Source organism: Neltuma alba, unplaced genomic scaffold (genome assembly GCF_004799145.2).
Source record: "Neltuma alba isolate B1F8T4 unplaced genomic scaffold, ASM479914v2 tig00011420_pilon, whole genome shotgun sequence".
Taxonomy (NCBI): domain Eukaryota; kingdom Viridiplantae; phylum Streptophyta; class Magnoliopsida; order Fabales; family Fabaceae; genus Neltuma; species Neltuma alba.
Window position 1 is genome coordinate 327,157 of NW_021636104.1, and position 13,204 is coordinate 340,360.

At 40.0% G+C, this 13,204-nt stretch overlaps 1 protein-coding gene across 1 annotated transcript; it reads right to left on the reverse strand.

The window, feature by feature from the left end:
• Positions 1 to 6,984: 6,984 nt before the first annotated feature.
• Positions 6,985 to 12,054, reverse strand: LOC114713225 (ARM REPEAT PROTEIN INTERACTING WITH ABF2-like). Its single transcript, XM_028897820.1, has 19 exons — positions 11,865 to 12,054; positions 11,457 to 11,617; positions 11,055 to 11,227; positions 10,847 to 10,967; positions 10,688 to 10,767; positions 10,503 to 10,604; positions 10,348 to 10,423; positions 10,100 to 10,207; positions 9,693 to 9,821; positions 9,538 to 9,606; positions 9,328 to 9,387; positions 9,057 to 9,180; positions 8,827 to 8,966; positions 8,061 to 8,124; positions 7,894 to 7,973; positions 7,726 to 7,790; positions 7,509 to 7,626; positions 7,286 to 7,410; positions 6,985 to 7,158 (listed from the first exon to the last, which is right to left on the reverse strand). The coding sequence occupies exons 1-19, from the start codon at positions 12,052 to 12,054 to the stop codon at positions 7,056 to 7,058; spliced, it is 2,088 nt and encodes a 695-aa protein (XP_028753653.1). The 3' UTR covers positions 6,985 to 7,055.
• Positions 12,055 to 13,204: the final 1,150 nt, after the last annotated feature.

Consider the following 13,204-nt stretch of genomic DNA (forward strand, 5'->3'; position numbering starts at 1 on the left):
CTCAGACTCATTCATTGAATTTGAGTCTGTTCATTCTAAGGTGGTTGCAATTTTTTCTATGAAATTTTTTTATTCTCCTTAAATCTATCATCTGCATTTTCACAAATTGTTTTGCCTTTCCTGGTCTTGTCATTTTTCTATGAAATTTGGTTGAGTTCTGACTTTGAAAATTTGGCTTCAATGACAATGAGCTATGGATTATGGTTGTCACTTGTCAGCAGCCTTTAAGCTGATTTAGATTTCCAGCTGTTCTTTTTTTTCTTTCCCCCCCAAAAAAATAGGAAAGTCAATTCCTCGACGGGTTGCCCGTAATCCATTTAACCAGCCCATTTATTCTCAGCCCGTTTATTACAGGCTTAAATGGGTTCATCATGGGTACAGGGCAACCTGTACCTGTGTAACTCTAAACGGGCGAGCTACAGGTTAGGACACGAGCTGCCTAACCTGCTAGTTGCTCTGCCCTAATTTTCACTGGGAAGTTAAATTGCATTATATTCCAAGAATTCGCAATGGAGTAGCTGATGGTCCAGCCAAGATGGGTCTATCCCGATCCTTCCTTTTCGACAACTGCCCGAGAAACTTGCAAGAGTTGCTATAAAATGACCGTCCTGGGATCGACCTCAGTATTAGTTAATCTTATTTTGGGTGCTTAGCCCTCTTTTGAACCCAGAAAAAAAATCATAAATACATATTAAATTATTTGATTTTTTTTCACCATCTTTGTCTCATGATTAATCAACAAATATTGAAAAAATTAGTTAAATAATTACAAGTAAAAAAAGTTGCTATTCTAAAATATGCTGAATAAAAACTCTTTTAACATGTGTAATTAATAAAAGAATTATAATCTTTTTTAAAAAATAAATTGAGATAATTTTTGTATTTAAAACCAAGGCAGCATAAAAACCGAATATAGCTAGCATCCACCGTGGACCTGGATCGAATGCATCGAAAAGAAAGTGCCTTGTACACGCCTCATCTGGTTGACATTAATTTGTGGCAAATATAAATACGAGCGGCTCAAAGGTACCTAAAACTTATGCTATCGATAATTGTTTTAATGTTAAGGCCAAGAAGGCGTATAATTTGCGATCTGGATTTAGCCCTTTTTTAATCTGTCATGTCCTGAGCCTGTGCGCGCTGAATTTTTGTAATGGATGTGGGCCTCAGTGTTACGACTCCACACCAAATGGGCCAAACTGATCCAAGGAGTAGTGCTGATAAAAGCCCAAACCAGAATATTGGTCTTCGTAGAAGCCAACGGATGAAGAAGAGGCCTTGGAAGCTTCGGGAAATAGGAGAGGATGCTCTTATATAATACGACAAAAGCCGTTAGAGGGGGACGTGCATGATTTGGGTTGTTATTCCTTCTGGCCAGATTCTCTGGATCTCCTCGCTCCTAGTGCTTTCCTTTCTTTCATCTTATGCATTTCCTGCTGTACTGCTCACAGATATTCTGATATATTTCCATTTGTGTACTGCATCGGTGATCATTAATATACGAATATATCCATTTGCAGTCTCATTCGTTGCTATTCTAGTATTCGGTTATTATCATTGCATTTTTGGTGCTTTCGTTGAGAGACGTAATGGCTGAGAATACTCGTTTGAAAGATCTACAGACAGATATGAAGAGAGCAAATGAGTTTATGGATAATGCAGAAGGCCGTTTTGGCCGAATCGAGAGTCTACTGGAAGCCTTGATGAAATCGGTAGACAATCTGAACCGAAGAAATGAAAGTTCAGGAAGCCAGTCCAAGGACCCGTCATCGTTCATTTCAGGAGAAGAAGGGCATACACCTTCTCACGTACCTATGGTGGGAAAACAAATCAGAATTGATTTTCCACGGTTTGATGGAACAGACGCACTGAACTGGATTTTTAAAGCAGAGCAATTCTTTAAATATTATGGAGTTGAAGATCCACAGAGGTTGGTCATTGCCTCTGTTCATTTTGACGGTGACGTTCTACCATGGTTCCAGATGTTGGAGAGAACCAACCGAGTGCCCCATTGGCAGGCCCTTGCACAAGCGGTGGAAGAACAATATGGCCCCACGCAGTTTGACTGCGCCCGCGCTCAGCTTTTTAAGCTGGTACAACACGGCTCGTTAGAGGAATATAACAGTAAATTTTTATCCCTGGCGAACCGAACAGAAGATGTCCCAGAGTCTGCATTATTAGACTGCTATTTGGGGGGCTGAAACCAGAGTTGCGACGTGACGTAATGGTGCAACGCCCAATGACCGTTCTAAAAGCGATGGCCCTGTCACGACTTTTTTCAGAAACCACTAATTATGGGATCAATACTACAAGGACACGAGCTCCATACAACTATTCTGCTAGGAGTGTGAGCAATCAAGTGAAGTCGACTACTACGATTACAGGGGGAGGGTCGATAGCTGGTAGCTCTAACACTGGAGGGAAGGCGAACTTACCGCCATTGTTACCGACTCCAACCATCCCACAGATTAAGAAAATGACGGCGGCAGAGATGCAAGTACGAAGAGATAAGGGCCTGTGCTATACGTGCGATGCTAAATTCACCCCAAGCCATAAGTGCCCCAACAAACAACTCATGATGTTAATGGGAGAAGAAGGAATCGAGGAAGAGAATGCTGAATCGGGTTCTATAAATGAAGATCCAGATGTAGGGGCCACTCTTCATCATCTATCTGTGCATGCATTGAGGGGCACACAGGGCCCTGCTACCATTCGTTTCACAGGAAAAATTCAGGGAACTGAAATACAAATATTGCTTGATGGCGGGAGTTCAGATAACTTCTTGCATCCTCGAATCGTAAAGCATCTACAACTTCCTGTGGAGCCTGCCCCAGAGTTGAGGGTACTTGGGGGGTTAGGGAAGATTTTAAAGAGTGATGAAATCGTTTCGAATCTACCGATTAATATCAATGGCCACGTACTACGCATTACCATGCATATCTTACCGGTAGCAGGGGTTGATGCGGTAATAGGAGCTGATTGGTTGGAGACATTGGGCCCACACGTAGCTGACTATAGCTCCTCGGTGATTAAGATACTACAAGATGACGGTGAATTTATCACATTAAAGGGGTTCAGGGGACCTCCCTTATTACATGCTCAGTTCCACCACTTGGTGAGAATACAACAAGTCGAAGCCATAGCTGAATTATATACCATTGAAAGAATTGAAAGAGAACCAGAAGAATTGTTAATGCCCGAAGATACACCGGAAGAGTTGGGGAAGTTGATACAACAATATAGCTCTGTTTTTTTTGAAACCCCATGGGCTACCACCGGAAAGAGGGCATGAACACAGGATAGAGCTTCAGGCGGGAGTGGGTGCGGTAAAAGTCAGACCATACCGCTACCCAGTGAGTCAAAAGTCCGAAATCGAGAAGATTGTGGCAGAGTTATTGAAGCAGGGGTTAATTCAACACAGTTCAAGCCCGTTTTCAGCACCGGTGATATTAGTCAAGAAGAAGGACGGAACATGGCGTTTTTGTGTGGACTATAGAGCTCTTAATATAGTCACGATTAAAGATGCTTTTCCAATGCCTACAGTGGATGAATTATTAGATGAATTACATGGGTCAGTGTTTTACTCGAAACTGGACCTCCGTTCGGGCTACCATCAGATTCTGATGCGTGAAGGTGACAGAGAAAAGACTGCCTTCCGAACGCATATGGGTCTGTATGAATGGCTTGTCATGCCATTTGGTCTCTCTAATGCACCGGCTACATTTCAGTCATTGATGAATTCTGTTTTCAGAGAGTTCCTTCGGCGTTTCGTGTTAATATTTTTTGATGATATTTTGATATACAGTAGCACTTGGGAATCGCACTTAGAACATGTGGGCTTAGTACTGGGTCAATTGCAGAAGCATCAGTTATTTGCAAAGATGTCGAAATGCTCATTTGGGCAAAAAAGGATAGAATACTTGGGACATATTGTGTCAAGTATGGGGGTAGAGGTGGACCATAAGAAGATTCAAGCTATTCAACAATGGCCCTGCCCATCAAATACCACGCAGCTGAAGAGTTTCCTGGGTCTCAGCGGATATTATAGACGATTTATCAAGGGATATGCCAATGTAGCAGGCCCACTCACGCGGCTACTAGCCAAGGATGCTTTCGTTTGGGATGATCAAGCTCAAATGGCATTTGACAGGTTGAAGGAGGCTCTAACTCATGCCCCTGTTCTGGCTTTGCCTAATTTTGCTAAGCCTTTCATTTTGGAGACTGATGCCTCAGGGGTGGGCATTGGTGCGGTGCTGAGTCAAGACAATCACCCGATTGCTTTCTTTTCTAAGAAGCTCTCAGCTCGAATGCAATCACAATCAGCTTATGTTAGGGAGTTGCACGCAATAACGGAGTCTGTCGCAAAGTTTCGACACTACCTAATCGGTCATCCGTTCATTATTCGGACAGATCATGCAAGCTTAAAACATTTGCAATCCCAAACCATCCAAACCCCTGAACAAGAAGCATGTCTTCCAAAATTGCTCGGGTATTAGTTCAGCATCGAATATAAACCAGGAAGCTCTAATCAAGCTGCGGATGCTCTCTCTCGAGCGACTTGTTGGACATTGACTACACTTGAGAACTCTCTTATGAGTTTGGTTTATGATCGGGTACGCACATCATCGGTGATTCAAGCTGAAAAAGACCGTGTTCTAAATTCTCCAGGAACTATGGGTCACTTTCGGGTGAGGCAAGGCGAGTTGTATTGGAAAAATCGTTTAGTGTTACCCCATGATGACCATGAACTCATAAAACAGATATTAGAGGAGTTCCATTCATCTGCCATGGGAGGTCATGCAGGATACCTTCGGACTTTTCACCGCATTGCTCGATTATTTTATTGGCCACAAATGCGAAGAGAAATCAGAAACTATGTCAAATGTTGCACTGTATGTCAGAAAGCCAAAACTAGTCAACTCCACCCTGCTGGTTTACTTAATCCTCTGCCCATTCCAGAACGAATTTGGGATGATATTTCAGTCGACTTCATTACAAACCTACCGCCAGTGAAAGGATATGCTAATATATTTGTGGTGGTTGATCGGTTGTCAAAGTACAGCCACTTTATTGCTTTGCCAATCAATTTTAACACTCAGCAAGTGGCGGAAGCTTTTTTACAGCATGTGGTCAAACTCCATGGCTTACCAAAAACAATAGTTTCTGATCGGGATCGAATTTTTACCAGTAGCTTTTGGAAACACCTTATGAAATTGCAGGGGACTTCATTGTGTATGAGCTCGGCATATCATCCTCAGTCAGACGGTCAAACTGAGGCTGTTAATAAATGCCTGGAAATGTATTTGCGGTGCATGGCGCATGAATTCCCTCGAAAATGGATCGAGTTCTTACCTTGGGCCGAGTTCTGGTATAATACATCGTTTCAGACTTCCATTGGCATGGTCCCGTTCACGGTGGTGTATGGCAGAGAACCACCCCCACTGTTGAAACATTCTTCCGTTGAAGACACACCATTAGATGTTCACCAGCAATTAGAACAGAGGGATGAAGTTTTGACGATCTTGAAACGAAACATACAAAAAGCTCAACACCGCATGAAACGGTTTGCTGATCAGAAACGCTCAGATGTGGAATTTGAAGTAGGTGATTGGGTTTTGGTGAAGTTACAGCCATACCGACAGCACTCTGTCCAACTTCGCAAATATTATAAACTCTCTATGGTTTATTTCGGGCCTTTTCAAGTGATCAGTCGAATTGGCAAGGTCGCCTATAGATTACAACTACCGGATCATTCCAGAATTCATCCGGTTTTTCATGTTTCCTTACTCAAGAAATTTTGCGGTGATGAGCCTAAAGAATCTTATATGCCCCTGCCATTGTTGACCACACCGGAAGGGCCGATCGCCCAACCCGTGCAAATCCTGGATTCTCGAATGGTTCAGTCCCGCGATGGCCAAGTACAGCAGTTTTTGATTACATGGGACGCATCTTCTGCACCCACGTGGGAAGAGAGAGACACACTACAACAGTTGTATCCATCTCTCGACCTTGAGGACACGGTCGTTCTTAATGGGCGGGGTAATGTTACGACTCCACACCAGATGGGCCAAACTGATCCAAGGAGTAGTGCTGATAAAAGCCCAAACCAGAATATTGGTCTTCGTAGAAGCCAACGGATGAAGAAGAGGCCTTGGAAGCTTCGGGAAATAGGAGAGGATGCTCTTATATAATACGACAAAAGCCGTTAGAGGGGGACGTGCATGATTTGGGTTGTTATTCCTTCTGGCCAGATTCTCTGGATCTCCTCGCTCCTAGTGCTTTCCTTTCTTTCGTCTTATGCATTTCCTGCTGTACTGCTCACAGATATTCTGATATATTTCCATTTGTGTACTGCATCGGTGATCATTAATATACGAATATATCCATTTGCAGTCTCATTCGTTGCTATTCTAGTATTCGGTTATTATCATTGCACTCAGTTTATTTTGTCATCGTCGTTCTGTTTGTAAGTTGAACCCTTCATAATTATATCAGTTCAATTTTTTATAACCATGACGACATTCTATTCTAATACTCTAATCAAATCCCTCCTTGCCATAATTTTAAAACCGTATCATAATTCATGTATTGAGAAAACGTTTTTTCCAAATGCCGCAACAATTCAAACCACCAGTGAGATTCGTAGAAGCCCAACATGTCCACATATCTTGTTCCACTACAATATGCAAGAATAGGTTCAACATACAGGCAATCATAATAATGAAGACGAGTGCGACGAGCAGGGGTTCCCGTCCCCGTTTTCGCTACGGTCAGCTCTCTGCAGATTTGCCAGGATAATATAACGCACAGCTCAAGGGGCACTGATGATTATGAAATTATATCATACTACCAGTTCTTAACTAATTTGAAGAAACACAAAAAGTTACTAAATAATTAAATTATAGCACATGTTACAATCAGAGCACACACCAAGTTATAAGAGCAGCAAAATAGTTTGAATGAAAAAATAAATATAAATATTCAACATCGGTACTAACGGCACATTAACGATGATTCACAAATCCATGCACAGCCTGCAAAATTAGGACTCTACTTCAACTAGGACTCTTATCCAATATTCCGCTAGTAGGCTTCGTGAGTAAACTTCCGAATAATTCACGTATATCTGGGACAATGCGACAGATGAGGTACCTATACCTACATATTCCAAAGACAAGGTAAAATAATACACATGAATTTACTTTAAAAGATTAAACAAGTTGGCTTTACTAGGCTAAGAAAAACAACAAAGAATGCAGCCTTCGAGTTGTTGAACAAAGCATACCATGGTTCGGCGCTCAGTTTGTCATATTGAGCCAACAAAAAGAATATACATGCATGCCTCAATGCCATAGCATTAAACGACTCCGATAACTCGTAGATAAGAGAGACATTTTCCACCGAAATATCCTAGGAACAGTATGATGAATCATGGGATTGTAACATGTTCATAGAATAATTTGAAAAATAGAGGAAAAATCAAATCAGAAACCACATTCTTGCCCTACCTGAGCAAGTGCACACTCACAAGATCGCTTGAGACCATCCAGAAGATACTGATCATAGACTCTTAGGAGATCTTGAGCAATATCCAAGTTGACATCTACATTTCTCGTGTAAATAAATCTGGAACCGCCAAGTGGAAAAAGTCGTACACTACAATATCTCTCAGATAAAGCAAATAACAAAAAGATGAAAAATCTAGAAAGGGACCATAAATCACACCTCATCATCACTTCAAAGACATCCCATTTAACGTTAGGAATCTGTATTTCTTTCGCTTCCTTTTCCTGCATTTACATATTCCAACAAAGTCAACGTGACTATTGACACTTAAGGCTCTCGAATTATAAGAATAATAAAAACATATTATCAACATTAATCACTGCCTACCCAATAAAAACCATCAAGCATTGCTCGAAACGCATCAGAGGAAGCAAGTAGACAAATTCGGTGAGCATAGAACTCTTTACCTAATAATGAAAGAAACAGAAAATGATGAGTGCATAGTTCAAAGTTAATTATGCACAAGGAAAAATATTCACAAGCAGCATGTTCACCTTCAACTAAAAAGATGATATCAGAAAATGTAGGATTGTTTATATACTGCTCGCCCAAGTATACCTGCAACAAAAACAACTAAAAACTAGAGCGAACCAAGGAAAAAACAGTGCACAAAAATAATCCTTGTAGGATTGTTCACTTCTCAAATCGGTCTCTTTAGACAAACCCCAAGTCACGAAAATTTCTTGCAATCAAAACGACTTCTAATTAAGAGTCGTTGTCCTTTTCCGCAAAACAAGCAGAGCAAATTTTCATTACGAGCTCAACAATTTACATCATGTCTATGATCCTTACATGAACTCAAAGGATCAATGAACAAATCAAAGTAGGCCAACACATGGTGGGGCCAAAACAACTGCTTTTTTTCTCAAGTAACATTTTTCCTTGAAAGCATTTGTTTTTACAACCACTCTATGAAATTTGACTCAGCATCATTTTGAAAGCAAATGCCATCTGTATTAACCCATGTCAATTGCCATGTTAACGGCCAATGGATTGCCATTTATGTAACATCTAAAATATTTTTAAACAAATCTTTAGAAGACTAATTGGAAAAAAAAAACTCTTCCAATGACTAGATCTAACATTTGCTATGACTATCCTCTTGAGTATTTAAATAAGAGTATCGCCCGGTATCTTACTTTTATTGATAAGAAGTTATAAAATTATGTAGCAAAAACAGATGAAAATTATATCTATTATTTTTTTTCGGTCCAAACCAGATGACTAGGGTAAGCAAGTGAGACATGAATAGCAGCTCACCTGGGAAGTCGAGGATGGAGGAGTAGCATCAGAGGGAGAGATAGATGTGGTTCTCACAGCCAATGAGTGAAGTGCCATTGAAGCCTCGCGATTCTGTTTAATATTTGTAGATTCTAGAAGATCCAGTAGGGATTTGAGTCCTGCAAAATTTAGTAGCACATTAGCTGAACATACTTTAGCATGGAAACATAAAATAACGTCCCGACCACAAGTGATTCAGTTTCTTTTACCATTGTTGTCAACAAAAATAAATTTTCCATCATCCGGGGCACATAGATGAGCAAGAGCTAAAGCCACGCGTCTTTGAACAACCTTTTCTCCAAAACGCATAAGATAAATCAGCTGTTTCAGCACCTGCTCAAAAATGAAATTCATGAGTCGAGCCCATCATTGAGCACAAAGATTGGAAAATAAAAATAAAAATAATAGCTACACCATAACAGAATGTGCATCTATAATTTAAACAAACAAAAGAAATCCATAATCTGCAAGAAAGCTCACTTGTCCATGCATTTTCTCCTCTAATCTTTTCATTGTCTTTCCTACATACTCTTTGGCAGGCTGCAGGCCACACAGGACTTGTTAGGCATATTGATAAACCAAAGAGAAGGATTTCTATCGATCTATCTTGACAAACAAGAAATTATCATCCTGGAAAATGTTCCATGTAAGCCTATTGATTTCCTGTTACTGAAAAATAAATGAACATACTCCATCTATGAAATCTCCATCCTGTAGTTTTTGAACACCACCAACCTTAACAATATCCGCAACATTCTCCTATTAAGGAAAAGTTAGACGATTATGAAAAGGAAACATGCAGTGATGATTCAGTAAAACGAAGGCAACAGGCTTCACCAGTTCACCTCATTATCAGCAAAACCATACAGAGCAAAGGCTGCATTACGTTGGAGAGGTCCATCCTTGGAGCAAAGAAGGTTGAGTAGAAGCTCTAGACCTCCATTATAAGCAATACCAGCTTGATTGTGTGCGTCCTAAAGCAGGCATCATATAAAGAATAAAGGAATATGAAAGAACTGGCTAGAGATAAGTCATACGCATGATTTTATATTGCGCACTTGATTATATCATCAATTAAGACTTGAAGTGACAAATACAAACATATATATTTTTATATATATAAGAAAATACACACTCAATAATAGAATAAACCCTTTAAAGCCCAAGGCTAGCCACTGATGAGTATTAAACACTAATGCCATCAATGTTCATACTCCTCATACAGCAAATTGATAAACGTAATTACAATCACCTGGGCCAGTCTCCCAAGCGCAAATGCTGATGCTTTCCAAAGCTGTTCATCTGGGGACTTAAGCATGTCAATCAGTGGCTGGATAGCCCCTCTTTGAGCAATATGAGCCTGTATAAAACACAAACTTATGTGGTTACTGGTTATGGCAGAAAAACACGGAGGACACAACAAGAGCATTTATAAAACCATCCAAGTGCAAGTTTTTTTTCCCCCTACTATCTAATTGTGACGCACATAATTCAATCCACCTTGCAATCAGAATCTGTCCCAGCAAATATTCCAATTAAAAGAGCTGCTTCTCTCTGACTCTCCGGCCAGTCAGACCTGCCATTGGAATTCTGAGCTTGAGAAATGCATTTTATAAGATATTAAGGAAGAGAGCTTGTAGGGCAAATAACATTACCTAAGCAATCCGATTATAGGTCGGAGAGCACCAGCTAGAAGAACTTCCCTCCTTATGTGTGGAGAAGAGTTGACCAGATTTCTAACAAGCCAACCTACAAAGCTCCTAATTCAGCTGGCTCTAGAAAAACTATAGCATGGGAAAATTAAGCAAATGGAATGCATTAATAAAAATTCTGTTAGGGCCTAACTGCTTCAAAACGTATGGCAGCATCCTCTGATCCAAGCATTAGTACAAGAGTAGGCAGTGCATTGCATCTGACAATCTGCAATTAGTGATTCATATAAGCTACTACAGCATAACAATATACAAGAGAAACCAAGTAGCCATGCAAGGTCATCCACCTGGTTTTTGTTCTCATCATTTTTAAATGCAAGACTACGTAAGGCCTCTGCAGCTGCCCTTTGTACCTTTACATTATCAAATTCAAGCAATTCAACCAGAGGAGGGATACCACCTTCCATCCTGAAGGTACAGTCAACCTCTATGATAGGGAATACACACACATATATAGAAACTATGCTTCAAAGCGGCGGAGAACAGAATAGTTACCTAACACGGGTTTGAATGCTGTCATTTTCCTGCACAAGGCTTGCGATGAGATAAGCTGCTCTCCTTATAAGGCCAGTAAGAGCCCTTGAATTGCCACAGGTCTTGTAACTCTTTAGCAAATCCATAAGATAGGACAAAGCTCCAGCATCAACAATGAGTTGTTGATGCTCCGGCTGCGCGAAGTTCAAAAGAAATCAATTATGAGTTAAAAGACATTTTGAAGGCTTCACACACGACGCTTTAGAGTTTCATACAATTTAGATGCTGAAGCGTTTTTTTTTTGGTGGGGGGGAGACGCTTTAGAGTTTCGCACAATTTAGAATTTTAAGCCTTGTGTTTTTTTTTTTGAGGGGGGGGGGGGGGGAGAGTGAGCTAGAGAGCAAGGCTGCAGTGCTGAATTACTTTAAAAGCAAGACTCTCAAGGACCAATAGACACCCCTTTTCCACCTCATGCTCGTAAGGCTTGGGAACACCATCACCTTCTCTAACTGGTTCAGGTGCTTCCAGATATTTTAACAAAGCAGGAACAGCTCCGCAATCCACCATACTATTCAGAATTGCCTCTGTGAGAAAGAGATAAACATTAAAATGATGCATTAAGGAGCAAGCACCAGAACCAAAAACAAAAAACAACGCATGTAATAAACATCCTCACATCCAAAAAATAAAGTTGGCAGCACGGGATGATTTCAATTTCCGCGGTTAAGCACGCCGACTCACTCCAGGCACACAAGAAAATTAAAAAAGCAAACTGTTTAATTGGCATGAGTAGAAGTACGAGTACGTATAATAAAAGGCTCAAGCGGTTACCATTATGTCCGACTGCAAAGAGAACATCAACAGCACGCTTGGCCGCAAGGCGATCCGACTGGGACGATGATAAACTGGAGTTGAGAATACTGACTTGCGTCACAACGTCGCCCAAAAAATCTACCGAGAATTCTTGTTTGCGCTTGCGCTTCAAGCTGCATTTGGCAGGAGAGGACAACGGCAGATCCATGGATGTCGCGACGGTAGGGAAGAAGCCCTAATGGGAATTGACCCGTCCCCGCTGCTCTCTGCTCCCCCCTTGTTTTCAAACGTTGCCATTTGACGGTTTGGTGAGGGAGGTAAAGGCTCGACCAAGAGTGGTTTATTCACCGGCCAGTAACTCTAACGTAAGATTTTATTTTATTTTTATTTTTATTTTAAATATAAAATTTTAATTCATTTTATTTTTTATATTTATATATATTTTTTCAAAATAGTTATTCTAATAATAATAGTTACAGCGAATATACTTGATTAGTAAAAATATTTTAAAAAAAATAATACTTACTTATTATAAATAACTAACTTAACTTATTTTTTAATTTTTTTAAATTAGTCAATTAACTCTTATAAATAGAGAAACGCTAGTATTTAGGACTGACATTATGGAGATCCCACTTGCTCGAGAGATTCCCCCAGCTTCAGCTCTCAGAACGCTGAGGTGATATACAGTACCACGCCTCATCCAACTTCCAAGGGCACCATGAGCAAGGTGAGAACGCGGATCTGGTGCTGCTGCCTCAATAAGAATCGTGCTTCATAATGCAAGATAATTTGATTAGTTATTGCAAGATAACTAACAAATTTCATTATTTATTAGCCAAGCGTACTAATTTTTAAAATTTCAGACTAGAGTGATTGTTTGAAAAATAATTTTTTTTGTAAGAGGAAAATTATTTTATTTATTAAAATCTTATATTTAAAACAAGATAAATCTTTTTTCTAACCTCTATGCCCAGGACCCAATGTAGTAATAAAAATTAAATTTTATGAATCAAAGTGATGGGTGAGATAAACTTGAAAGAGTACGAGCTTCATTATCTTATTTTATTTCCACTGCGACGGTCTCTAAATAACTACGACACGAATGAGAGGGATGGTCTCAAGTCAGTCATTGATTAGGACCGAAGGTGGGCATATCAATTTCCGGCCTCATTTACTAGGGATTCTATATACAGAAATGGTTAAAAAACGGGAAGAAAAAAATTCTTACCACGGCCCGTTTTTGTGAGCACTTTTGCTTTCAAATTTAGAGCATTAATAATAACCAACATATGTTGAGTCTAGTAGAAAATATTATTTCATTACAACACCGATAAATAAAGATTCAATTTTTTATT